The 26,152-nt window shown below is 49.1% G+C and overlaps 1 protein-coding gene across 1 annotated transcript; it reads right to left on the bottom strand.

Annotated features, from left to right (window-relative positions):
- Nucleotides 1-7,306: 7,306 nt before the first annotated feature.
- SOAT2 (sterol O-acyltransferase 2) lies at nt 7,307-25,394 on the bottom strand. Its single transcript, XM_049783439.1, has 15 exons — nt 25,313-25,394; nt 24,834-24,889; nt 23,493-23,629; nt 23,223-23,282; nt 22,374-22,481; nt 15,752-16,028; nt 14,927-14,996; nt 13,560-13,635; nt 12,061-12,106; nt 11,747-11,876; nt 9,795-9,892; nt 9,349-9,447; nt 8,186-8,321; nt 7,575-7,720; nt 7,307-7,441 (listed from the first exon to the last, which is right to left on the bottom strand). The coding sequence occupies exons 1-15, from the start codon at nt 25,392-25,394 to the stop codon at nt 7,391-7,393; spliced, it is 1,572 nt and encodes a 523-aa protein (XP_049639396.1). The 3' UTR covers nt 7,307-7,390.
- Between the last annotated feature and the right edge of the window lie 758 nt (nt 25,395-26,152).

Raw genomic sequence — 26,152 nt, 5'->3', positions numbered from 1 at the left:
AAACCAAAAAATGGTAGACCAGGATGTGACTGGGTGGTAGAACAAATTAATGTCTTACATGTGTGATCCCTGGCACTGCAAAACATAAATAAGAGACATTTGTAGGCCAGTGGCTAACACAAAAGTGATGGAGGTGGAGAGATACCAGAGTGATATTGCATATGTTCAAGATATTGAATATGTTAAAAATATTTTTTCTGATTTTTTTTTTTTTTGCATTGCACATGTTGACTCATCTTCCTGACACCCCATATAGTACCCAAAGCCCTACCAGGAATAAGGCCTGAGCACTGTTAGCTGTGGGAACCACTCCACCCTGACCAAAAAAAAAAAAAGGGAAGGGGAAGGGGCCAGAGATATAGTACAGGGATACAGGGACTTTGCACCTCTGGGAGTGACTCCCCCATTTCTGCAGGGTATATCTACACCCCCATCCCCAGAAGTGAAGAGGGACCAGGGATGTGGTTCAGCAAAAAAACACATGCCTTGCATGTATGAGGCCCTGGATTTGATCCCTGGCACTAAGAACACATAAAAGTAAAATGTGCGGAGTGCAGAGTGATAGTACAACAGGTAGGGCTTTTGCCTTTCATGTGGTCTACCCAGGGTCAAGCCTTGGCATTCCATATGATCTTTCTGAGTCCAGCCAGGAGTGATCCCTAAACACAGAGCCAGGAGTAAACCCTGAGCACCACCAGGTGTGGACCCAAAACAAATAAACAAGGGGCCAGAGAGATAGCACAGTTGTAGGTCATTTGCCTTGCACGCAGCTGACCTGGGACAGACCTGGGTTCAATATCTGGCATCCCATATGGTTCCCCAAGCCTGCTAGAGTGAAAGCCAGGCAGAGCAAGGAGTAACCCCTGAACACCTCCGGGTGTGGCCCATAAAAAAATTAGAAAAAAAAATGAACAAAAGTCACAAGGTGAAGGGGACAGGTGTAAGCAATCAGATGGGAGCAGAGTTTTAAGTATAGCAGCAAAGAGACCCCAAAAAGGAAGACATGGTAGATTCTTTTGTTTTGGGGGGTTCCACACCTGATAGCACTCAGGGGTTACTCCTGGCTCTGTGCTCAGAAATCACTCCTGGGGGCTAGAGCGATAGCACAGTGGTAGGGCATTTGCCTTGCACAGAGCCAACACAGGATGGACTCCGGTTCGATTCTGTCCTTTAATCATTGCCTCTCTTGTCTTCTCTGCCTTTTTTTTCCTTTTGGAACGAATGTATTTAAATATTAGAGCCTGGATCTAGTCTCCAAGTTTCATATTCCCCTCATTATTTCCATTTCTTCATATTACTTACCCTGTGCTCTGAAGTAGTTCTTTCCACTCAATCTTCCAAGCCACTGATTTTAGTTTTTGCAGTGGCCAGAGTTCTTTCACTCAGCATATGTATTGGTTTTTCCTTTATTGACAAAGGATGGCTTTTCTTATTTCCAAAAAGTATTTGTGGGGAGTGGGGCCATAGCACTAATGCTCAGGGCTTATTTTTGGCTGTGTGCTCAGGGGACCATATATAGGGTATTGGGGGTCCCACAGAAAATATTTTGGGAGGGGTCATTAGGCACATCTGGCAGTGATCTGGGCTTACTCTTGACTGCACTGAGATGACTCCTGGAAGACTTGGGGGACCATACACAGTGCTGGAGATTGAACAAGGGTCAGCCATGTACAAGGCAAGTACTGGCTCCACACTCAGAAATCACTCCTGGGAGGCTCGGGGACCATATGGGACACCGGGATTCGAACCAATGACCTTCTGCATGAAAAGCAAATGCCTTACCTCCATGCTATCTCTCCGGCCCGGCAAGTACTTATTAAGTACTACCCACTCCCTGGAAAATACTTTTACCTTTTTTTTTTTTGGTTTTTGGGCCACACTCGGCAGTGCTCAGGGGTTACTCCTGGCTGTCTGCTCAGAAATAGCTCCTGGCAGGCACAGGGGACCATATGGGACACCGGGATTCGAACCAACCACCTTTGGTCCTGGATCGGCTGCTTGCAAGGCAAACGCCGCTGTGCTATCTTGGGGCCGGCGAGGTGGCGCTTGAGGTAAGGTATCTGCCTTGCAAGCGCTAGCCCAGGAAAGATCGCGACTGTGGTTCGATCCCCCGGCGTCCCATATGGTCCCCCCAAGCCAGGGGCAATTTCTGAACCCTTAGCCAGGAGTAACCCCTGAGCATCAGATGGGTGTGGCCCGAAAAAACAAAAACAAAAAAAAATCTTTTTAAGGACCTAGGTTCAATCCCTGGATCCCATAAAGTCCCCAAGCCTGCCAGGGGTGATTTCTGAGTGCAGAGCCAGGAATAACTCCTGAATGCCACTGGATGTGACGCAGAAACGAAAAAAAAAATATTTTTTTTTTAAGTCTTGGACCAGGTAGTCTGGACCACGGAGGCAGATTAGTCAGCGGCATAAAGCCATTTCAAGGACAAAAAAATATGACGACTAGTTATATCAACTTGAACATTAAATAACTTTGCCTTTTTTTTCTTAGTTTAGGCTTAATTGTAAAATCAAAGGTGAACAGAATTGACTTTGCTTTTTCAAGTTTGACCCTGTGTATATTCCTTCACCACCTCACTGTCCCCTTTCCTAAGTCAATAACGCACAACATAAAATTACTTTTGCTTAATGTTCTTGAATGAAAAGACTCATACCATGGATTTGTTTTGTTTTGCAAGATACCTGTTCAAATGTAAATGGTTTCCATATGCTTTTGAAATAAATTTCCTTTTGTAATTTTTGTGTGTGTGTGCTTGTTTTTGGGCCATATCCAGGGCGCTCAGGGATTACTTCTGGCTCTGGCCTCAGAAATTGCTCCTGGCAGGCTTGGGATAGCCTCATGAAAGGTCGAATGCTGCATGAAGGACAAATGCCCTACATGCTGCTTTGCCCCTCCTTTTGTAATTTTGGGGGAAAAAAATCTTTTTAAGTGCCCTAATCCTTTATTTTGATTTTTTATTTTAATTTTTTTGGTTTTTGGGACACACCCAGTGACGCTCAGGGGTTACTCCTGGCTATGCTCAGAAATTGCTCCTGGCTTGGGGACCATATGGGACGCTGGGGGATCAAACCGTGGTCCATCCTAGGCTAGTGTGTGCTGGTAGATATACCTAGTGCCACCACTCTGGCCCCTAATCCTTTTTTTAGGTTGTAGGGGTTTTTTGTTTGTTTGGTTGGTTGGTTGTTTGGTTTTTGGGCCACACCAGTGGTGTTCAGGGATGACTCTTGGCTCTGCATTCAGAAATCACTCCTAGGGGCCGGAGAGATAGCATGGAGGTAAGGCATTTGCCTTTCATGCAGAAGGTCATCAGTTTGAATCCTGGTGTCCCATATGGTCCCCCGTGCCTGCCAGGAGCAATTTCTGAGCATGGAGCCAGGAGTATCCCTTGAGCTCTGCCGGGTATGACCCAAAAACCACAAAAAAGAAAGAAAGAAAGAAAAGAAAGAAAGAAAGAAAGAAAGAAGAAAGAAAGAAAGAAAGAAAGAAAGAAAGAAAGAAAGAAAGAAAGAAAGAAAGAAGAAAGAAGAAAGAAAGAAAGAAAGAAAGGAGGGAGGGAGGGAGGGAGGGAGGGAGGGAGGGAGGGAGGGAGGGAGGGAGGGAGGGAGGGGGGAGAGGGAGGGAGGGAGGGAAGGGAAGGAAGGAAGGAAGGAAGGAAGGAAGGAAGGAAGGAAGGAAGGAAGGAAGGAAGGAAGGAAGGAAGGAAGGAAGGAAGGAAGGAAAGAAAGAAAGAAATAAATCACTCCTAGCAGCCACACAGGACTATATGGCATGCTGGGAATCGAACCTGGGTCTGATTTGGATCAACTGCATGCAAGGCAAACGTCCTACTGCTGATCTATCTCTCTGGCCCTTTCTATGTTGTAGTAATGAGGGTTTTTTGTTTGGTTGGTTTTTGAGCCACACCCGGCAGCGCTCAGTGGTTACTCCTGGCTCTTCACTCAGAAATTGCTCCTGGCAGGCACAGCAGACCATATGGGATTCTGGGATTCAAACCAGCGTCTGTCCTGGATCAGCTGCATGCAAGGCAAATCTCTCCAGCCCCTATAGTAATGTTTTATAAGGTTGTCATTGTCTGGGCTGTAGGGTGAAAAATAGCAATTAGTGTCCTGAGTGCTGCTCTTCTTCTGCCTCTAGGTCCTCATGCTTTGCAGTCCTTGTACATCTGACCAGCCCTACACCAGGCTTTCCCCTTAGTTTCTGCCTCATCCCCCCCCCACCCCCAACTTCCACTCTTGTGCTGACCAGCCAGGCAGTGTCTGGAGACGGGAGTGGAAATTCCCCAGGAATAGTGGTTCTCCAACCTGAGTGTTCGTTTGCAGTCCTGCCAGGAATTGTTCCTACAGATGGTGGAGTCCAGGCCAGGAGTTTCTGATTCATTGGGCCTGAGGGGCCCTGAGAACTGGCCTTGCTAACCAGATCCCAGAACAGTGCTGTGGCTAGGAACTGCATTTGGGGACTGCACTTTGATTTAGAATCTACTGAACCAAGTCCATTTCTTCTCCACCTTTTCTTCTTTTTTCACACACGCAAAAAAATTTTTTTTGTTTTTGTTTTTAGGTCACACCCAGTAGCGCTTAGGGTTACTCCTGGCTCTATGCTCAGAAATCACTCCTGGCAGGCTCGGGGGACCATATGGGATGCCGGGATTCGAACCATCGTCCTTCTGCTTGCAAGGCTAACACTTTACCTCCATGCTATCTAAAATTTTTGTTGTGGGGCCACACCTGGCAGTACTCAGGGGCTATTCCTGACTCAGTGCTTATGTGTCATTTATGGCAGTGCTTGGGAGATTGTGAGGTGTTGGGAGTTAAACCAGCCCTCCCTCCATACACCACACACACCAAAGTGGATGTCCTCCAGGTCACTGCGTTCCTTCTCCAGCCTGAATTAACTTATGTTTAGGTGAAGGGTACTAACCCAATGTCAGGGAGATGTTGTCTCTTCATTTTACATTTGATTCTTTAACTCATTCACAGTAGTGGCTTATGTGTTAGCTTCCACTCAGGCTCCTACCCCAGCCATGCTCTGAGACAGGGTAGCAGCAAAGAGGAGAGAGGGGAGTGAGCAATAGGTCTCATCCTCTACTGGGCCTCAGCACTCCTTCCACTATTCTTTGTTTGTTTGTTTGGGGGCCACACCCCACACTACTCAGGCCTTAGTCCTGGCTCTGTGTTCGAGGATCACTCTTGGTGGTGTTCAGGGTCATAAGAGGGTACTGGGGATTAAACTAGCACCAGCTGAATGCAAGACAACATTTTAGTTCCTGTATATTTCTTTGGCCTCTAACATGCTAATTTTATGTAAATAACTTTGCATATCTAATGTGTAATCCTGATCAAGCTTTTTTTTTTTTTTTAGAAAATCAAAAGCTGGTTTAAATTTTTGTTTGTTTGTTTGTTTGGGGGCCACACCTGGCAACACTCAGGTATTACTCCTGGCCCTGTGCTCAGAAATCACTCCTTGCAGGCTCGGCGTACCATATGGGATGCTGGGGATTGAACCCAGGTCTGTCCCAAATCTGCTGCATGTAAGGCAAATTTCCTAAGGCTGTGCTATCTCTCCTGCCCCATCTGGTTTTAAATTTGATTTGTAGGGGCCAAAGAGTTATTACAGTGGGTAAGGCCTTGCATGTGGCCTACAATCCCTGGTTCCCCATGGGTTCCCAAGCACGGCCAGGAATAACTTCTGAGTATTGCTTGGTGTGGCCCAAACCCCACCCTCGACCCAAATTTATTTGTAACTTGTTGGGAGCAGAGTCACTTCCAGAGGTGCTGGTAGCTACTCTGAGTGCAGTCTGCTTGGGGACCAGCTGGTGTTGGGACTGAACCGAGAGCTGCATGTGCTCCAGCCCTTTGTACTATCTTCTCAGCCCAACTGAAAGGACCCACAATAATTCTGAGAAAGAATAAGGGTGAGTCCCAGGGAATGGCACTGGCGTGCAGGACTGAATATGACCCAAGCAGTTCGCCTTTGGGGATCCCCAGCACACAACAAAGGATTTCATCTCGGACACACCTCAGCCAATGGTGTTCGACCACCCAATTAAAGTGTCGGACCCTGGTAAGAAGGCATTAATTAACATGTGCGTGAGCACTGCAACTAAGTATGCATTCTCTGCCAGCGTGTGCATGCAAGGCAAACTCCCTACTGCTTGTGCCACCACTCCAGCCCCCACCCCAGTGATTTCTGAATGTTACTGGGTGTGGCCCAAAATGCCCCCCTCAAAAACTGAAAGGAGATAAAGTGATATGTATGATACCCTTTCAGTAACAATATTGCAAACCACAGTATCTAAAAGGAAAGAGAGAGACAGAGAGAGAGAGAGAGAGAGAGAGAGAGAGAGAGAGAGAGAGAGAGAGAGAGAAAGAGAGAGGAAATTGGATCATTGACGGAGGGTGAAGGATGGGTGTTGGACATTGTATAACTGAAACTCAATCATGAACAACTTTTTATCTGTGTAAAGAGTTGAAGATGGGGGCCGGAGAGATAGCATGGAGGTAAGGTGTTTGCCTTTCATGCAGAAGGTCATCGGTTAGAAACCCGGCATCCCATATGGTCCCCCGAGCCCGCCAGGCGCAATTTCTGAGCATGGAGCCAGGAGTAACCCCTGAGCACTGCCAGGTGTGACCCAAAAGCCAAAAAAAAAAAAAAAAAGAAGAGTTGATGATGAACAAACAGAAGAAACAGAAGAAAGGATAGGAAGAGGAAGTTTGGGGGAGAGGAGATAGGCAAAATAGGATGTCCCCAAGTGTCTCCAGCCACAATGTCCATTTTAAATCTGCTCCCACCTCTACTGATGTGATGAAGGCTATTGACGTGTGTGTGTGTGTGTGTGTGTGTGTGTGTGTGTGTGAAATCACAGAACTTCCAGGATCATGTAGAGTCATTGGATGACCTTGGGGATTTGAACTGTGACCCTCCACTTGCAGGCCAGGTGCTCTATACCTTGCCACTGCCTCAGAGTTCTATCCACAGTCTTGCTGGTTCTGAAATGCCTGCCAAGTGGACCTTCCCCAAAGTGAGGAGTAAAAAGAGACACACGAGTTTATTATTTATAGATATTGGAAGAAGTACAAAGCTGGTACCCGATCTGCTGTGATGGGGACACTCTTTCCAAGTTACTCCACCTTCAACTCAAGACTGAGCCCCTACTAAGCCTGGACATGGAGTAGGAAGGGCCTTTGCTGGTCCATTGGTGGTTGCAACTCAAGAACCACCTCCATTTTGAGTGTGGATGCAGCTGTCTCAGCTGCATAGAGCTGAACCCACAGCCCACCATGGGGCTCTGCATGTCTCTGTGGATCTTTGAGGGTGAAGAGACGCCCCATCCCGGGCATGGCCAGTGAAAAAACTCACTAAGCATCAGGTGATGGCGTTTGAGTCTCTAGGAATGGCAGGACCAAGACCTCGGAGTCACCAGCCCCCAGAAGGTTGTCTGTGCCGAGAAGGGTAAATTGTGAGGGGCCTTCCCAGGGCCCAGCCTGCACATCTCAGACTGGGAACCTTGTACCCCTCAACTGGACCTGATGCCCTTGGACATGGCTGGCTCTGGCTGTTGGAAGCCTTACCTGGGTCAGGGGGCAGTGGCGCCGTGCGTACCATTCCTGGCAGTACAAGCTGACCTGGATACCCTGGCCCAGGAACAGCAAAGTCCACATGAGGACGTTCCATGCAGGGCCCGTGTGCTTGTCATGCATCATGAAGTTCAGCAGCCCTGGGTGGAGAAGAAGGATGGGGAAGAAGGATGCCTGTGCCTCATTATGTGGGTCTCCTTCCTATCAGATACTGGGAGGCAAAGGAACTGGAAACCTCCAGGAAGATCTTGAAACCGGACCAGAAATACAAGTGTAGGGAATATAGGTGAAGCAGCAAACCTCAGTGTCTGCTTCAGCACCCTGGAGTTCTTGCTGCACCTCCCACCTGTCTCCCCCTGTCTCCCTCTGTCTCCCTCTCTGCATGGCCCCCTCAGATCCCTCTCTCCAGACAGCAGTTTTCTCTCAGCCTCCCATGACACCTCCATGCTGTCTCCCTCCCACTCTCCTGACCCCCACCCCCCCTCCCACTCTCCTGACCCCCACCCCCTGGGATATTCTTTCAGCCTGGAATCTCCATGATCAGGATCTAGGACTCCTTTCTTCTGCAAAATACCCTTCCCAGTGCCACTGAGATTAGAGCTTACCTCCGATGCCCAAAAAGAGGACCAACATGACAGGGTAGAAGAAGCCCAGGACGAAGCAGAAAATGTACTCATGGACTATGGCAGAAACCAGGAACACCCCCAGCATAGCTGCTCTTCTTGCCCGGCCACCCAGGAGCTGGCAGAGGGTGAAGGGGAGGCAGAAGTAAGTCTCTTTTCAGAAGCTACCGGGTGTAGGGGACAATGGAAAGAAAATGGGAGTAAGAGTAAAAGCTGGGGTTGGAGAGATGGCATGGAGGTAGGGCATTTGCCTTGCATGCAGAAGGACTATGGTTTGAATCCCAGCATCCCATATGGCCCCCTGAGCCTGCCAGGAGCGATTTCTGAGTGTAGAGCCAGGAGTAACCCCTGAGCATGGTCAGGGTAAAGAAGGCAGAGAAACCCTGTGTAGGAGATGGAGTTAAGGATGAAAGGATGAGGAAAGAGGGGCCGGAGTGATAGCACACAGGTATTGGCCTTGCATGCAGAAACCCGAGGTTGATCCCTTGTATCCCATATGGTCCCCAGAGCCTACCAGAATTGATTTCTGAGCACAGAGCCAGGTGTAGCCCAAAAACAAAGCCAACCAACCAACAACCAAACAAACAAATAAAAGCACAGAAAAAAGAAAAAAAAAAAAAAAAGATGGGGCCGGGTAGGTGGCGCTGGAGGTAAGGTGTCTGCCTTGCAAGCGCTAGCCAAGGAAGGACCGCGGTTCGATCCCCCAAACCAGGGGCGATTTCTGAGCACATAGCCAGGAGTAACCCCTGAGCGTCAAACGGGTGTGGCCCAAAAACCAAAAAAAAAAAAAAAAAAAAGATGAGGGAAAAGAAACATTAGATCTTAGAAAGTGGGCCCGGAAAGATAGCACAGCAGCGTTTGCCTTGCAAGCAGCCGATCCAGGACCAAAGGTGGTTGGTTTGAATCCCGGTGTCCCATATGGTCCCCTGTGCCTGCCAGGAGCTATTTCTGAGCAGACAGCCCAACCCCTGAGCACCACCGGGTGTGGCCCCCCACCAAAAAAAAAAAAGTATTTTGGGTTTTCTGTTTTGGATGATGAGTGGAATGCAGACACTCAGAATCAGGAGAGGAGCATGGTGCCAAGGAAGGGAAGGAATGGTCCTGTCCTGTGAATTGGGGTGGTGTGGGGTGTGTAACGCCCATACCCACAGTGCATCCTGGTAGATGTAGCTGTAGAGCCAGTCATGCACCACCACATTCCAGGTACGGTAGTAGTTGGAGAAGGATGTAGAGTTCCACCAGTCCTGGGGAAGGCAAGATTTCGTGGCATCAGGGGTCTGAGCCTGACCTGGCCTTTGCTTCTCCCCACTATTCCCCACATCCTGTCCCTTGCCCTGATTCTCCCAGAATGCTTGGTTGCTGGAGAATGAGATTAGTCAACATTCTCCCTGCCCTCCCTCCTGTTTCCTCTCTCAAGAGAGGAAGATTCCCAATCATCAGATACACAAAGCCCATTGGCCCTAGTTGGTGAGGTCTCATTATGGGAGAGGGTGGCACAGCTAAGGTAGCCTCCATGAAAACCACCCTCATCTCTGATCTCTCCCAAGTCCTCCATCATTCATCTCCCACCTGGCCCGGGGCCTTGCCCTACCCTGTAGAACATTCTGTCTCCAAATCGTAGCATTTCTGCAAAGGCGTTGAGCCAGCAGTGCAGGAAGGCAAAGAAGATGAGCAGCAGCATAAAGATGCCTGGCCAGGAGAAACAAGGTTAGGCTGGCCAGTGAGGACATACGGGAAGTTGTAAGGAACTCCTGCCCAGCACCCATGGTGACTCAGTTCTTTTGTTTGCTTTGTTGTTGTTGTGTTTGTTTTGTTTTTGGATCACACCTGACAGCACTAAGGGGTTACTCCTGGCTCTGTGCTCAGAAGTCGCTCCTGGCAGGCTCAGGGACCATATGGGATGCCGGGATTCTAACCGGGGTCTGTCCTGTGTTGGCCATGTGCAAGGCAAATGCCTTACCACTGTGCTATCGCTCCAGCCTCCTTGTTTGCTTTGTTTTGGGTCCACAACAGCTATGCTCAGGGCTTAACCCTGACTCCTTATTCAAGGATCACATCAGTAGTTTGAATGTCTAGGATTGAATCCAGATCAGCTGTATGCAAAGCAAGCACCTTATCCATTGTCCCATCCTGCCAGTCTCAGGCCTGGGTCCCTACCCAGCACTTACTTAATAAGTTATTTAATAATTCATACATGCATGAATTAACCCATTTCTTGTAACTCAGTGCAGGTATTGGAATATGGGTTAACTGGGAATCAAAGTGGGTGGAGAGAAGAAATAAAGGCAGGGACATATGTGCATTCATGCAGTTACAACTACAGAGAGACTGGCTTGGTGACAGCTAATGGCATCGAAAGTATAGTGCCACGGGTGGTCATGATGATGGATAGCTACAAAGGAAAGGCTTCCTAGAGGAGGCAGCACAGCCTTCAAAAGGAACTGAATGGGGGCCCGGAGAGATAGCACAGTGGCGTTTGCCTTGCAAGCAGCCAATCCAGGACCAAAGGTGGTTGGTTCAAATCCCGGTGTCCCATATGGTCCCCCGTGCCTGCCAGGATCTATTTCTGAGCAGACAGCCAGGAGTAACCCCTGAGCATCACTGGGTGTGGCCCCCCAAAACCCCAAAAAATAAATAAAAGGCACTGGCTGGGGCCAGCTAGTAAAATGGGTAGGGTATGGGTAGGGTAGGGAGTCTGCCTGGCAGAAGCCAACCTAGGTGTAATCCTGGCATCCCATATGATCCTCCAGATCACCACCAGGAGTGATTCCTGAGTACAGAGCCAAGCATTAACTCCCGAGTATCACCAGGTATGATCCAAATAAAAGAAATTTTTTAAGTCCAAAAGGGGAGCTGGAGAGATAGCATGGAGGTAAGGCATTTGCCTTTCATGCAGAAGGACAGTGGTTCAAATCCCGGCATCCCATATGGTCCCCTGAGCCTGCCAAGGGCAATTTCTGAGTGTAGAGCCAGGAGTAACCCCTGAGCGCTGCCAAGTATGATCCAAAAATAAAAACAAACAAACAAAAAGTCCAAAAGGACCAGGAGGGCCAATAAGATATTACAGTAGATAGGGTTTGCCTTACACATGCTGACCCAGTTTCTATCCTGAAATGGCCCTCCCAGCATTCTAGGAGTGATCCTTGAGAGCAGAACCAGGAGTAAACTATCAGTGCTTCTGGATGTGACCTAAAACAGAGAAGTTGGAAGCAAAGGCCAGAAGAATAGAACAACAGATAGGGAACTTGCCTGAGTTAATTCCTGTCATCCTATATGCATCCCACTAACAGTGATCCCTGAGCACACAATGAGGAGTTTGCTTTGAGCAAGGCTGGGTTTGTCCCAAACAAAAAATTAAAACTGAGCATGCTTGCAGAGAGGGACCAAGGGACAATAGAGACAAGACCCAGACAATGAGCAGCAAAGGGAGGGGACAGCTCGAAGGGACAAGTGCAAGGAGAGGAGGGGACAGTGAGTATGGGTGAAGTGGGAACAAGGGGTCCTCAGGTACAACCCTCCCCAGCTAGCCCTGTCCACAAGGACCTGGCAAGGTGGCGTGCATGATGGACAGCACCAGGGCTCTTGTGCTGAATGGCTCCCGACTCATGTTGGTGAAGACTGGAACACAGAGGCGGCCCATGATGAAGCAGGCGTAGAAGATACAGCCCAGGGCCTGCACAGGCAGAGGGGCAGCTGTTGCTTGGATAGAACGGGGCACCAAAGGCTGCTGCCCTCCTCCTGTCTGGACTCTGGCCCAGTACCCACTTCTTCCCTCAGCCCCACCCTCTGACCTCCGGCTGGGCCTCCCCCACCCAGCTCCCTCAGCTCCCGTGAGTCACAGCCTCCCCGATTCTCACCTGGGCAAAGTTCTTGGCCACATAGTTCCACCTGACGCTGGATGTCCTGCAGCAGCAAGGGGACAATGTGTTTCTCAAGCTGATCCCTTGTTCCTGCTCAGGCCAAGGGGATGGAGCAGGGGTCTCTCTGTAGCCTCCCCAGCTGCTCTGGCCTGGGAGGATTATCTGGGGAGCTGGGAATCTAGAACAGTCTGTGCCTTCCATAACAAAGAGCACCAATGGATGGGGGCCAGGGAGATACTTCAGTGGGTAGAGTGCTTGTTTTGCATATGGCAGACCTGGTTTCCATCCCCTGTAACCCTGAGCACCACCAGGAGAGATCTCTGAGCACAGAGCCAGGAGTAACCCTCAGAACTACCGGGTATGACCCCTCCCTAAAAATCCACACACAACAAAAAATGTAGAATGCCAGTGGAATTTACATTTGAAATCCACAGAGGTAGATTAGGCTGAGGATTTTGCCTTTTTTTGGGGGGGGGTTACACCCCAAAAACTCAGCGCTCTTCGCTCAGAGCAGAAATAGCTCCTGACAGGCTCTGGGGACCATAGGGATGCCAGGAATCAAACCTGGGTCCGTCCCCCTCAGCAGTGTGTAAGGTGAACACCCTACCACTGTGCTATTGTTCCAGTCCCAGGACCTGCAATTTTTATTTATTTATTTATTTATTTATTTATTTATTTATTTATTTATTTATTTATTTATTTATTTATTTATTGGTTTTTGAGTCACACCCGGCAGCGCTCAGGGGTCACACCTGGCTCTACACTCAGAAATTGCTCCTGGCAGGCTCGGGAATCATACGGGATGCCGGGATTTGAACCACCATCCTTCTGCATACAATGCAAATGCCCCACCTCCGTGGCCCCCGGACCTGCAATTTTCAGTGTCCAAACCAGGACAGTCTGGGAAATCCATAAAATTCAATTACTTGGGGGCCTGGAGAGATAGCACAGCGGCGTTTGCCTTGCAAGCAGCTGATCCAGCACCAAAGGTGGTTGGTTCGAATCTCGGTGTCCCATATGGTCCCCCGTGCCTGCCAGGAGCTATTTCTGAGCAGACAGCCAGGAGTAACCCCTGACCACCGCCAGGGGTCAATTACTTGTTATCATCATGCATCATGCAAGGAAGAGGGTAGTCACCCCTCACTCAGCTGCCATCTTTGGGGGATACTTCCTGAAAAAGTGGTAGGTGTAAGACAAGGGACTGCAGGGGGAGGGGAGGATTGTACACTTTTTGTACTAGACCTGAGAATTTGCTTGTTTTTTGGTTATTGTTTGGTGAAAACACACACACACAAAACAATAACCAGTAAAGTGTTCTTGGGCAACTCCCAGCTCTGTGCTCAGGAATCACTCCTGGCTCTCCTGGCTGTACTTGGTGCATGATTTGGTGTTAGTGATGAAACTCGGAGCCTCCATATACAAGACATATTTTTGGCCCATTATGTTCTCTTTCTGGCCCTAGGCCTAGGCATTTGGGAAGGGATGTTGGATCTTACCTGGGATAGTTCTCCCTGTAGATGAGTGTGGGGCAGAAGAGGAAATAGAGGTAGCTAGAGAAATTAGATGCCTCACCTGGAGAAGAGAGAGGGAAATCAGTAAAGACAAAGCAAAGGAGAGTAAGAAGCTGGAGAAGGGGGGCCGGAGCAATAGCACAGCAGTAGGGCATTTGCCTTGCTCGCTGTCAACCCTGAATGGACCCCGGTTCAATTCCCAGCATCCCATATGATCCCCCAAGCCTGCCAGGATTGACTTCTGAGCACTGCCGGGTGTGGCCCCCCAAAACAAACAAGAAGCTGGAAAAGGGCTTTTTTGATTTGCTTTGATTTAGTTCGTAATTTTATTTATCTTTTTTGGGGGGACACAGCAGCCTGTGTGAGAGTAAGCTAGGACTTGCTCCTGGAACTGTAGTGGGAATCACTCCTGGCAGGGCTCTGGGAACTAAATGTGATAGCAGGGATTGAACCAAGGTTGACTATGTGCAAGGCAAGCACCCCACCCTCTGTATTAGCTCCCTGGCCCCTTTTGGTTTGTTTGTTTTTGACCATACCTGGCAGTACTTAATGGCTATTCCTTGCTCTGTTTGAGGGACCTTGCAGTATCAGACAACAAAGCTTGGTCTCCTGCATGTAAGCAAATGCTCTAACCCTTTGAGCTATCTCCCCAGCATGGGGGAAGGGCATTTGGGTCAGAATAGAGAGCTACATAGGCCAGCGGTGAGAGCTTGGGCAAGATGGCCATCCATGGGGCCTGGAGCTGGGCTGGAAAAGGTGAAAAAAAAGACAGGAATTGTATCTGCTCTTCAACCTTCCTTTTCTGAGGCTTCTGCTCCAGGCACCCCCTTTTCTGGCAAAGGGCCTACAGTGTCCAGAGCACCTCCTTTTCTGGCAAAGGGCCAGAGCACAAGTTCAATCACCCAAAGTCTTGTTCCATTTTCCTAAACAAAAGTCCTCTGACCCTGGGCCTTCTCTGAGAATGTCTGAGATTAGGAAAGTCCCTGAAGTCCTGGGCATCCGAGATGCCTCTCTCTGAGGGATGCCCTGGGACTGCAGAAGGATGGAGACTACAGAGCACAGCTGGAGTCCCAGAGCTGTGCCACGGGGCTCTCTGGGCACAGAGGGTAAGAGCTTTTATGATGAGGCTGGAGTTCAGGGGTTCATTCCTGGCATGGCACCCCATATGATCTCCTGAGTCCTGCCAGAAATGATCCCTGAGTAGGGCACCAGGAGTCAGCCCTGAACACAGCCAGATCTGACCCCAAAACCAAACAAAAACAAACAAAAAGAACTTTCATGAGGATCCTGCAGCTATTGGCTTTGTTCTGCCAGTCAGGAGAACTGGGGTACACACAGAGCAAGGGTCTTACCTCCTTTGTCATGAAAAATTCCTGGCACCGCCTCTCGCAGAAAGGAATAGCTTTTCATTAGGAGCCTGACCTGAGGAGTGGAGGGAGGGTAAGCTACTGTACTCTTTCTCTTTTTTTTTGGGGGGGGGGGGGCACACTCAGCAGGACTTAGGGGTTACTCGTGGCTCTGCACTAAGAAATTACTCCTGGCAGACTCGGGGTACCATATGGGATGCTGGGGATCAAACCCAGCTCAGCCGCATGTAAAGCAAATGCCTTCCCTACCCGCTGTGTGCTATCACTCTAGCCTGGCTGCGTGTCTCTGAGCTGACCACTTTCTGTACTTTGCTTTCCCGGGCAAACAGGCCATTTGTAAATTATTTCTGACCAGAACCTGTATATTATCTTTTTTTTTTTTTTTTTTGGCCACACCCGGCGATGCTCAGGGGTTACTCCTGGCTGTCTGCTCAGAAATAGCTCCTGGCAGGCACGGGGACCATATGGGACACCGGGATTCGAACCAACCACCTTTGGTCCTGGATCGGCTGCTTGCAAGGCAAACGCTGCTGTGCTATCTCTCCGGGCCCTGTATATTATCTTTTTGTCATCTAATCTTAGGGCCTATACTACTACTGTGGGTGGCTGAGATGAACCGAGGGCAAAGGGTACAGGAAAGACCAGGGCGTAGTCGTCACCCAGACAACTCCCTGGAACTGGAACTCTATGCAGAATTGGATTATATTTATTTAGCAGTGACCCTCAGGTCCCTTTCATTCTCAGTTCTTGGGGCTCCAATGGGAAATGTGTGTGTGTGTGTGTGTGTTCATTTCGGGCCCCACTCATCACCTGCTCAAAGACTAGGATACTGCTGGAGGCTGGTGGGAGCTGATACTTCATCGCCACATAGACTGGCAGTACCCAGAGCACTGTGGTGTGGGCCACTAGTAGCACACAGGCCAGGCCCACACCCAGTATCCAGGCTGCTCCAGTTCGGGGTCTCGTCCATAGACGCATGGCCTGGTAGGGCAGCAGCAGAGTGGATAGAAACATGGGGACCCACGTCATGAGTGCCAAGGGCAGCTGTCCAAAACTGAAGATTAGCAGGTCAAACTCCAGCATCAACCTTGGGGTGGAGGAAAGACAAAGAAGACACACGTGGAGCCACTCCCTTTCCCTGTCATCCCAGTCCGAGCTCTCGGAAGGCCAACTGAGGTGTTTTGTTAAGGTGACAAGCTCTGGGGCTGGAGCAATAACACAGACACAATAATAATAAGACACTTGTCTTGCAAGTGGTTGACCCAGATTTGACCCCGGCCCTTCAATTCTCCAGATTGGAGGCCCTCCAATCTCACTAGAAGTGGACCCCCAAAAGTTAATGAGCTCCTCCCCATCTCTGACAGAATGCAAGGTGGCACTTCTCTTGCTTTCTTGGCAAAGGGCACTGTCTCAGTAGGCTCAATTCTGTTTTGTTTTGTTTGTTTGTTTGTTTTTTTCTTTTGGTTTTTGGATCACACCCAGCAGCACTTTGGGGTTACTCCTGGCTCTATGCTTAGAAATCACCCCTGGCAGGCTCGCAGGACCATATGGGATGCCGGGATTCGAACCACCATCCTTCTGCATGCAAGCAAATGCCCTATCTCCATGCTATTTCTTCGGCCCAGTAGGCTCAATTCTGGAGTGGGTTTGCTTCTAAATCACATCAGAGCCTAAATCAATTTTTCAGAGTTCCAGAAGCACTCAGTGCTTTTTATGCCCTGGTTGCTAGGACAGAAGACATTAAGGTATAGTTGATTTTTTCACTTGGTTGCTTTAAAGTAGCAGGACTATTGACTCAGTTAATAGAAGGCTGACTTCGTTTTGTTTGCTTAGTGTTGAATTATTTTAAGTTAAGAGTGTTTGGTGGGGGGCAGCAATAGTACAGTGGATAGGGCACTGCCTTACATGTAACCAAGCAGGGTTTGATTCCTCAGTATTCTATATAGTCCCCCATGAACCACCAGGAGTTATTTCCTGAATGCAGAGCCAGGAGTAGCCCCTGAGCACTGTTGGGTGTGCCCTCCCCCAAAAAAGAACCAAGATGGTTGGTGAGGAGTAGAGAGCTAGAACAGTGGGTAAGTCTCTTGCCTTACAAACAATAGATCTGGATTTGATTCCCAGCACTACATATGGTCCCCTCAGCCTTGCCAGGACTGTTCCTCGAACAAAGAGGAAGCTCTGAGGGCAGCTGAATATAATCCAAAAGCAAAGGGGAAAAAAAAGTTGGTTGTAGGTGTGGCTGAGAAACACTGTATATAAAAGGCCTGAGTTAGGAGCCAGAGAGATAGCATGGAGGTAAGGTGTTTGCCTTTCATGCAGAAGGTCATTGGTTCGAACCCCAGCATTCCCATATAGTCCTCCGAGCCTGTCAGGAGTGATTTCTGTGCGTGGAGCCAGGAGTAACTCCTGAGTACTGCTGGGTGTGACCCAAAAAACAAAAACAAAAACAAAATAAAAAAAAAAAACCGGCCTGAGTTAGATCCTTCATATGGTCCCTAGCACCAGGTTAGATCCCCACCTTTCTGTTTTGTTTTGTTTTTTTGGGGGTTTTGGGCCACACCCATTTGACGCTCAGGGGTTACTCCTGGCTATGCGCTCAGAAATCGCCCCTGGATTGGGCGGACCATATGGGATGCCGGGAGATCGAACCGCGGTTCCTCCTACGCTAGCGCTAGAGCTTGAAAGGCAGACACCTTACCTCTAGCACCACCTTCCCGGCCCCAGATCCCCACCTTTCTAAGTGCTGTCAGGCATGGTCCAAATAACAAATAAAATGTTGGAATTAGGGGCCGGGCGGTGGCACTGGAGGTAAGGTGCCTGCCTTGCCTGCGCTAGCCTAGGACAGACCGCGGTTCGATCCCCAGGAGTCCAATATGGTCCCCTAAGAAGCCAGGAGCAACTTCTGAGCGCATAGCCAGGAGTAACCCCTGAGCGTCACAGGGTGTGGCCCAAAAAAACCAAAAACAAACAAACAAAAAAAAAATGTTGGAATTAGAGGCTGGAACAATAGCACAGTGGTAAGGTGTTTGCCTTGCACATGGCCAACACAGGAAAGACCCCAGTTTGAATCCCAGCATCCCATATGGTCCCCCGAGCCTGCCAGGAGTGACTTCTGAGTGCAGAGCCAGAAGTAACCCCTGAGTGTCACCGGGTGTGACCCAGAAGCCAAAACAAACAAAAAGGTTGGAATTAATAAAGGACCAAATGAACAAAAGCTGGCATTTCCAGACTCTATAATTATTAAAGTATTAAACTGATATGAGCAAATCAGTATCTAAGATTGTTAGGGTGTGGAGACAATAGGTAGAGTGAGTTATTTATATGACAAAGCACCTGGATGTGGATGCTTAGGAAATACTCTCAAATCTTACTCTGGAAAAAAAAGTCTTCGGAGAGAAAGGCACTTAGTATGTCCTTGAGCTTTTTTTTTTTTCTACTCTTTTCTTATTTTTGGTTTTTCAGCCACACCCAGTGATGTTCAGGTGCTACTCCTGGCTATGTGCTCAAAAATTGCTCCTGGTTTGGGGGACCATATGGAATGCCTGGGTATCAAATCTCAATTTGTCCTAGGGCTAGCGCGTGTAAGGTAAATGCCTTACCACTTGTGCCACCAATCCAGCTCCTTATTTTCTTTTCTATTTGAGCCATATCCACTGTTGTACAGGGCTTACTCTAAGCTCTGTTCTCAGGGAACATTCCTGGTAGGGGTGTTGTTGTTGTTTGTTTGTTGTTGTTGTTTTGGTTTCTGGGTCATACATGGTGGCGCTCAGGGGTTACTCCTGGTTCTGCGTTCAGAAATCGCCTCTGGCAGTTCAGGGGACAATAGGGGATGCCGGGATTCGAACCACTGTCTGTCCTGGATCAGCTGCATGTGAGGTAAACGCCCTACCGCTATGCTATCTCTCCAGGCCCCTCCTGGGACCTAGGGGACCAGAAGTAGTGTCAGTCACATGCAAGGCAGGCACCTTAATTCCTCTTCATAAGCATTTTTGGTTTGTTGTTCAGATCATACCTGGTGGTGATCAGGAACCAATCCTGTCTCAGGGACCATTGTTGGTGGGGCTCAGGGGACCATATGCCATGGATTGAAACTATGTTGTCTATGTGCAAAGAAAACACTCTACCAGCTGCACTATTGCTCCAACCTCTTCTTGAGCTTTTTACTGAAGTTTGATCTTTTTAATAGAAACACAACTAACAAGACAATACTTTTTTGGAGGCCACATCTGGCAGTGGTCAGGGATCACTCCTGGCAGGCTTAGCGAACCACCTGGTGCTGAAGGATATAACCTGGGTCGGCCCTGTGCAATGCAAGCATCACTCTGTCCCTAACAACAATACCAAAGAAGTGATGTTGATCTAGATATACTTGATCCTTATTTCTTTAAAAATAAAACTTTAGGGCCCGGAGAGATAGCACAGTGGTGTTTGCCTTGCAAGCAGCCGATCCAGGACCAAAGGTGGTTGGTTCGAATCCCGGTGTCCCCATATGGTCCCCGTGCCTGCCAGGAGCTATTTCTGAGCAGACAGCCAGGAGTAACCCCTGAGCAACGCTGGGTGTGGCCCAAAAACAAAAACAAAACAAAAAAAATAAAACTTTATTGATTGATTGATTGGTTGGTTTTTGGGTCACCCCGGTGGCACTCAGGGGCTATTCCTGGCTCTGCACTCAGAAATTGCCCCCTGGCAGGTTGGGGAACCCTATGGGATGCTGGGAATCAAACTGGGTCCATCCCAGGTCAGCCGCATGCAAGGCAAATGCCCAACCACTGTTATCTCTCTGGCCCGATGCTTGGTCCTTCTCTATTCCCTGCTGAGAGGGTACTGAAGTGGGGACTTGTAAATACAGACCTCAGGGACAGACAGCTGAGGATCATCTAGGAAGGGAGTGCTCTCTGGGGAAAATCATATACCCATGTCTATCTTTCCCCCATTATTAGCAGGGCCCTGTACACTGGATGGAGTGTGTCCCCTGGGTCTCTGGTCCCAGAGCTGGTCCTGTTGAAAGTCAGTGCAGGTTACTTGGCTTGAACAGCACTGACTTTGAAAGGATCACGTGAGAAGAAGACAGGGTGTAAGAACCCACATGTGGGCCCGGAGAGATAGCACAGTGGTGTTTGCCTTGCAAGCAGCCGATCCAGGACCTAAGGTGGTTCGTTCGAATCCCGGTGTCCCATATGGTCCCCCGTGCCTGCCAGGAGCTATTTCTGAGCAGACAGCCAGGAGTAACCCCTGAGCACCACCGGGTGTGGCCCAAAAACAAAAAACAAAAACAAAAAAAACCAACAAGAACCCACATGTGTTCTGCCTCAGCTCTAGGTTGCTATTAAGAACCTTTGAGGGGGCCCGGAGAGATAGCACAGCGGTGTTTGCCTTGCAAGCAGCCGATCCAGGACCAAAGGTGGTTGGTTCGAATCCCGGTGTCCCATATGGTCCCCCGTGCCTGCCAGGAGCTATTTCTGAGCAGACAGCCAGGAGTAACCCCTGAGCAATGCCGGGTGGTGTGGCCCAAAAACAAAAACAAAAACAAACAAGAACCTTTGAGGAAGGGCCGAAGAGATAGCATGAAGGTAAGGAGTTTGCCTTACATGCAGAAGGACACTGGTTCGAATTCTGACATCCCATATGGTCCCCTGAGTCTGCCAGGAGCAATTTCTGATCTTAGAGCCGGGTGTGACTACCCCCACCCCACCCCCCAAAAAAAGAACCTTTGAAGGAATCCTCTACTTCTTTTTTTTTTTTTTTTTTTTTTTTTTTGGTTTTTGGTTTTTGGGCCACACCCGGCGGTGCTCAGGGGTTACTCCTGGCTGTCTGCTCAGAACTAGCTCCTGGCAGGCACGGAGAACCATACGGGACAACGGGATTCGGACCAACCACCTTTGGTCCTGGATCGGCTGCTTGCAAGGCAAACGCCGCTGTGCTATCTCTCCAGGACCCAAATCCTCTACTTCTGATAGAAATGGCCCTACTTGGTGACTAAAATTAAATAATATGAGCAGCTAAGTCTTCTCAGGTGAGATAAGATACAGGGCTGAGGACTTTGCATCTTTTCTTGCAAAATGGGATTGAACCAAACTCCCTTGTATCTACTCGGAGTGGAAAAACCCAGTAGCCCCACCTACCATTTCCTCCAGTGGAAAAACAGCCTGGCTCATCCACCAAGCCCCAAAAGGAAATAATGGCCAGGACCTAAGTACTTTCCATGTAGTCCTGGCTGATACCACTGTGGTATTCTCAGAAAAGTAGTGGCGGGGGGGGGGGGGGGGGGGGGAGGGGATAGATTCCCTTTTTTGCATGAATCACCTTACACTCTCCAACAGAAATGGTCCAGCTTCACAACTTTTTTTTGGGGGGGGTCACACCTGGCGGTGCTCAGGAGTTACTCCTGGCTGTCTGCTCAGAAATAGCTCCTGGCAGGCACGGGGGACTATATGGGACACCGGGATTCGAACCAACCACCTTTGGTCCTGGATCGGCTGCTTGCAAGGCAAACGCCGCTGTGCTATCTCTCCGGGCCCTCAGCTTCACAACTTAACTATCTAATTTCCAAGCCATAAAATTTGTTTTAGATCTATAAATCCTTTACCACATGGACACTTCATAGTACTGTCACTTTATAGTAGTGTCATCCCAGTAGTATCACAATAAATCTCATAGGAAAGTTATATAGTAATCTAGCAATAACTAGCACCAATCACAGCCGAGTAAGTCCTCAGACACTGACTTCAGCAACACCATTGAGCGGTATAGCAATCATTTCAAATTGACCTGTGTTGATATTTTCATTTGCTTTTATGTTGTAACAAGCAATATAAAATAAATCTATTTGTGCCTCTACAGAGGAAGGTTATGGAAGTGGGTGGATTGGAGACACTGATAAAGGGAGGGCCACACTAAATTGGTGTTTGAATATTTAATGCCCAAAACAACTGTATTATGAACAACTTGGTAAATCATGGTATTGTAGTAAAAATTAGGGGAAAAAATCTTGAGGAGTGTATTGTCTCCACAGTGATTAACTTTGGTAGGATGGAACCAACAATCATCAAAGACTACAGGAAGAAGAGATGCAAAAGCATCTTGAGTGGGAAGGTGCTAAAATAAATGCTGTTGAGGTATGGAACGATAGCACAGTAAGTGGGACACTGACTTGCATGCAGCCAACCTGGCTTTGATCCCAGCACCCCATATAGTCCCTGGAGCACTGCCGGGAGTAATTCCTGGGTGCAGATCCAGTAGTAACCCTTAAGCATTGCCAGGTATAACCCCCCCAAAGAAAATAAACAACAACCAAAAACAAAAGCAAAAAAGAATAAATGCTGATTCTGTCAAGTAACCAAAAGCCAGCAGCTTTGGTGTCTGGGGTTGGGGTGGGAGGTAGAAATGGCACCTGGTCTGATCCTGGGCCAGCCCGAGGTGGGAGGGGACTTACCTGCCCTCATCAAAGAAGTCAATCACCGTGGTGTTGATGATGAACACACAGAGGCCAGCAATGAACATGTGGTAGATGGTACGGAAGTGCTGTATCTCCATCAGCTCGCTGGAGAGACAGGACGTGTCAGTGTGGGAGGGTCTGCATCAAGTGGACAGGCTCAAGTATGCTAGTGAGTGAAGTCAGGGCTGAGGGATGGGACACGTACAGCTAAGGGGACCAGATGGTGACTGGGACTTCCATGCACAAAACTCTCTCTAGCCCAGACACTGTTCATTTTAGCAGCCTATCTGCCACTGGCCCACCCATCCAGGCCAGAAGGGTAAACAATCTTGAAAACCCTCTTCATGTCAGTCCCCTTAAACCACCTGAGCTAGGGATCCTGGATGCCCAGTCAGAGGTATAAAATACCCATAAAAGGGCCGGAGAGATAGCATGGAGGTAGGGCATTTGCCTTGCATGGAGAAGGTCGGTGGTTCAAATCCCAGCATCCCATATGGTTCCCCAAGCCTGCCAGGCACGATTTCCGAGTGTAGAGCCAGGAGTATCCCCTGAGCACTGCTGAGTGTGACCCAAAAACAAAAACAACAACAACAAAAAACCCATAAAAATACCCATATTTTGGGGCCGGAGCAATAGCACAGCGGTAGGGCATTTGCCTTGCACTCAGCCAACACAGGATGGACCCCAGTTCGATTCCTGGCATCTCATATGGTCCCCCGAGCCTGCCAGGAGCGATTTCTGAGCACAGAGCCAGGAGTAACCCTTGTTTGCTGCTGGGTGTGACCCCAAAACCAAAAAATATATATAAACCCATATTTTCTTTCCTGGTTTGCACCCCTGACTTACTCAAGCAGAGACTTGCGCAGGACAAACACTTTCCGTTTCCCCAAAGGCAGCTCCCGGGTCCTGAGTGAAGAAGGCTGTCCAAGGTCAGAACTCAAAGGAAGAGGCAGTGGGCAGAAAGCAGGGCCAAGCACTCCCCCTCCCCTTGGGAGCCAGGATGGGTGTGGGGTGGGGGAAAGTGGGGACAGGGTTGGCTGAAGTGCCTGGGACTACACCAAACAGTAGACCTTTCCCACACAGGCCTTTCCCAGTGCCTGCTCCCCAAATTCTCACTTGTTGCAGGCATCTGGAGGGCAGGAGTACGGGGGGCCACCTGGCTCCGTGTACAACTGTGTGGCCTCCCTTATGGCTTGATCCAGCAGCTCCAGCAGCTGTCCGTGTGCTTGTTCCAGAAATCGGGTCTTCACAGCCTGCACAGTAAAACAGGGCAGGGTCCATTGTCCTGTATTCATACGACAGTCTCACAATGGGGCTGGAGTAATAGCACAGCGATAGGGCTTTTGCCTTGCATGCTGCTGACCCAGGATGGACCCGGGTTCAATCCCTGGCATCCCATATGGTTCCCTGAGCCTGCCAGGAGCGATTTCTGAGTGTAGAGCCAGGAGTAACTCCTGAGCACAGCTGGGTATGGCCAAAATAAACAAACAAACAAAAGAAAAAATTCTCAAGGGGCCGGAGAGATAGCATCGAGGTAGGGTGTTTGCCTTGCATGCAGAAGGACGATGGTTCAAACTCCAGCATCCTATATGGTCCCCCAAGCCTGCCAGGAGTGATTTCTGAGCGTAGAGCCAGGAATAACCCCTGAGCGCTGCTGGGTGTGACTCAAAACCAAAAACCAAAAACAAACAAAACAAAAAAACAACAAAAAACTCTCTCAAAAGCACCAAACACCTGCTGAGCTGCTCTATACCCACCCAAGGCTATGTACCAGGATGGAAAGAGAAACAAGCAGGATTGTTACCTGCTACCCCAGGCCTTTGTTGCAGGATTCTCAGGGGACAGCGAGAGCCATATTTTCTTTTACTCTTTTTTTTTGTTTGTTTTGGTTTTTGGATCACACCTGGCAGCGCCCAGGGGTTACTCCTGGCTCCACACTCAGAAATTGCTCCTGGCAGGTTTGGGGGACCATATAGGATGCCGGGATTCTAACCGATGACCTTCTGCATGAAAGGCAAATGCCTTATCTCCATGCTATCTCTCCAACCCCTTTTACTTTTTTTTTTTTTTTTTTTGGAGGGGGAAGACACATCTGGTGGCATTCAGGGGTTATCCCTGGCTCTGTGCTCAGAAAATGCTCCTGGCAGACTTGGGAGACCATATGGGATGCTAGGGATCGAACCTGGGTCAGCTGCATGCAAGGCAAACGTCCTACCTGCTGTGCTATCACTCTGGCCAGGAGCCATATTTTCTAAGGCCCAATTCTGGTCACCCTGTCAGCTCTTACCTTCCTCAGCTCTCTGACCCCAGTCTTCTCCATATGACCACTAACAAGAAGACTTTTGGCCTCTGTCCATGGACTTGTTTGCAGACCTGACCCAAGGCTCATCTCCCAGCATGCCTCATGCCCATTTCCCACCTCCCACACTTCATCTCCTGACCTCTGGTGGATCTCACCTCCATCTGTTGGTTCCATTGCTTCAAGTCCTGTTGTCTAGGGGTGTCAGAGTTTCCTAGGAGGGGATAAAATGGCACACAGGGGAGAAGGGAGTTAGGGTTCTATTGCCTCCTGCAAACCCAGAGCCATCCTGAATCCAGCAAATAATTCTGTCTGACGGGCAGTCTCCCCCTCCTAGTCTATGGCGGGGTGCTATCAGACGATGAGGATACGTTGCAATGAATGAGGGGTGCAAAGTATGAAAACCAGCTGGAAACAGGGTTTCCAGAGAACAGGAGATCTTATTCTCCCTTGGGGGGAATCACAGCCCTGTTTGCTCTCTCTCTCCTCTGTCCTTTATTCCTTGTGATTGGCATCCCTTAGGGTGCCTCTCTGGGCTTCCTGGGACAGCAGAAGGATGCATTGTGGAGGTGACACCTCTTGTAATTTCCACCCCCCCCCCCCAACTGAGCTCTCAGCACCCCAGAGGGTGACTCACCATTCCAGGAGCTGGAGGCCTGGTCTTCTCTCTGTCCCCTCAGCTCCTCTCGCTTCCGCTGACGGGCTGCCTTTGGGCCCATGATGGTCCAGACTGGGCAGTGGGCAGCCACAATCTGTACTAAACTCCACTCCTGCTGCTGCTCCCTCCCCGGACCTGGCTCTGAGCTCAAAGACTAAAGTCCAACAGAAGGAGGGGGTCTTCCAAGAGTGTTCAAGGTTATCTGACCCTGGTAACAGCCTCTCAGCTGCAAGCACTGCTCTGCTGCCCCAACCAGGGTATATACAGTCCCCAGTGTCCAGCCAGTACCTAGTGCTCCTCTTCCTGCTGGGCCAGTGGCTGTGCTTGTCCTGCGGAGGGGACTTTGCCTCTCGGAAGCTTATCACCTAGCTAGTACACCTCACTATTCCAGTCTTAGGCAGGCTGTGGGAAGGGCGGAGTCAAAACATCCTCAGAGTCAGAGGACAGAACCTACAGTCTGATCTGATGGGGAGGGGAGTATATATACTATGGCCGCCCTTCGTGGGTGCCAGGGCTCCTGAAAGCCAGCTCTCTTTCACCTCTTCTTGGATAACCAGAAAGGAAGCAAAGGCAATCAATTTCTTTTTTTTTTAAGTAATCAATTTCTATTTTTTTTTGTTTGTTTTGTTTTATGGGACCACACCTGGATCTTAGGGCTTACTCCTGGCTTTGTGCTCAGGTTCACTCCTGGCAGAGCTTGAAGTGAATCCTAGGTTATTTATGTGCAAGACAAGCTGTATTATTTTTGCAGCCAGTAAAATCAATTGTTAGTCAGCAGGAGGTATGCCATAGTTGTCACAGAGAAAGAAACAAATCTAA

This window comes from Suncus etruscus, chromosome 11, assembly GCF_024139225.1.
Source record: "Suncus etruscus isolate mSunEtr1 chromosome 11, mSunEtr1.pri.cur, whole genome shotgun sequence".
Classification (NCBI taxonomy): domain Eukaryota; kingdom Metazoa; phylum Chordata; class Mammalia; order Eulipotyphla; family Soricidae; genus Suncus; species Suncus etruscus.
This window is presented reverse-complemented; position numbering and strand designations above follow the sequence as displayed.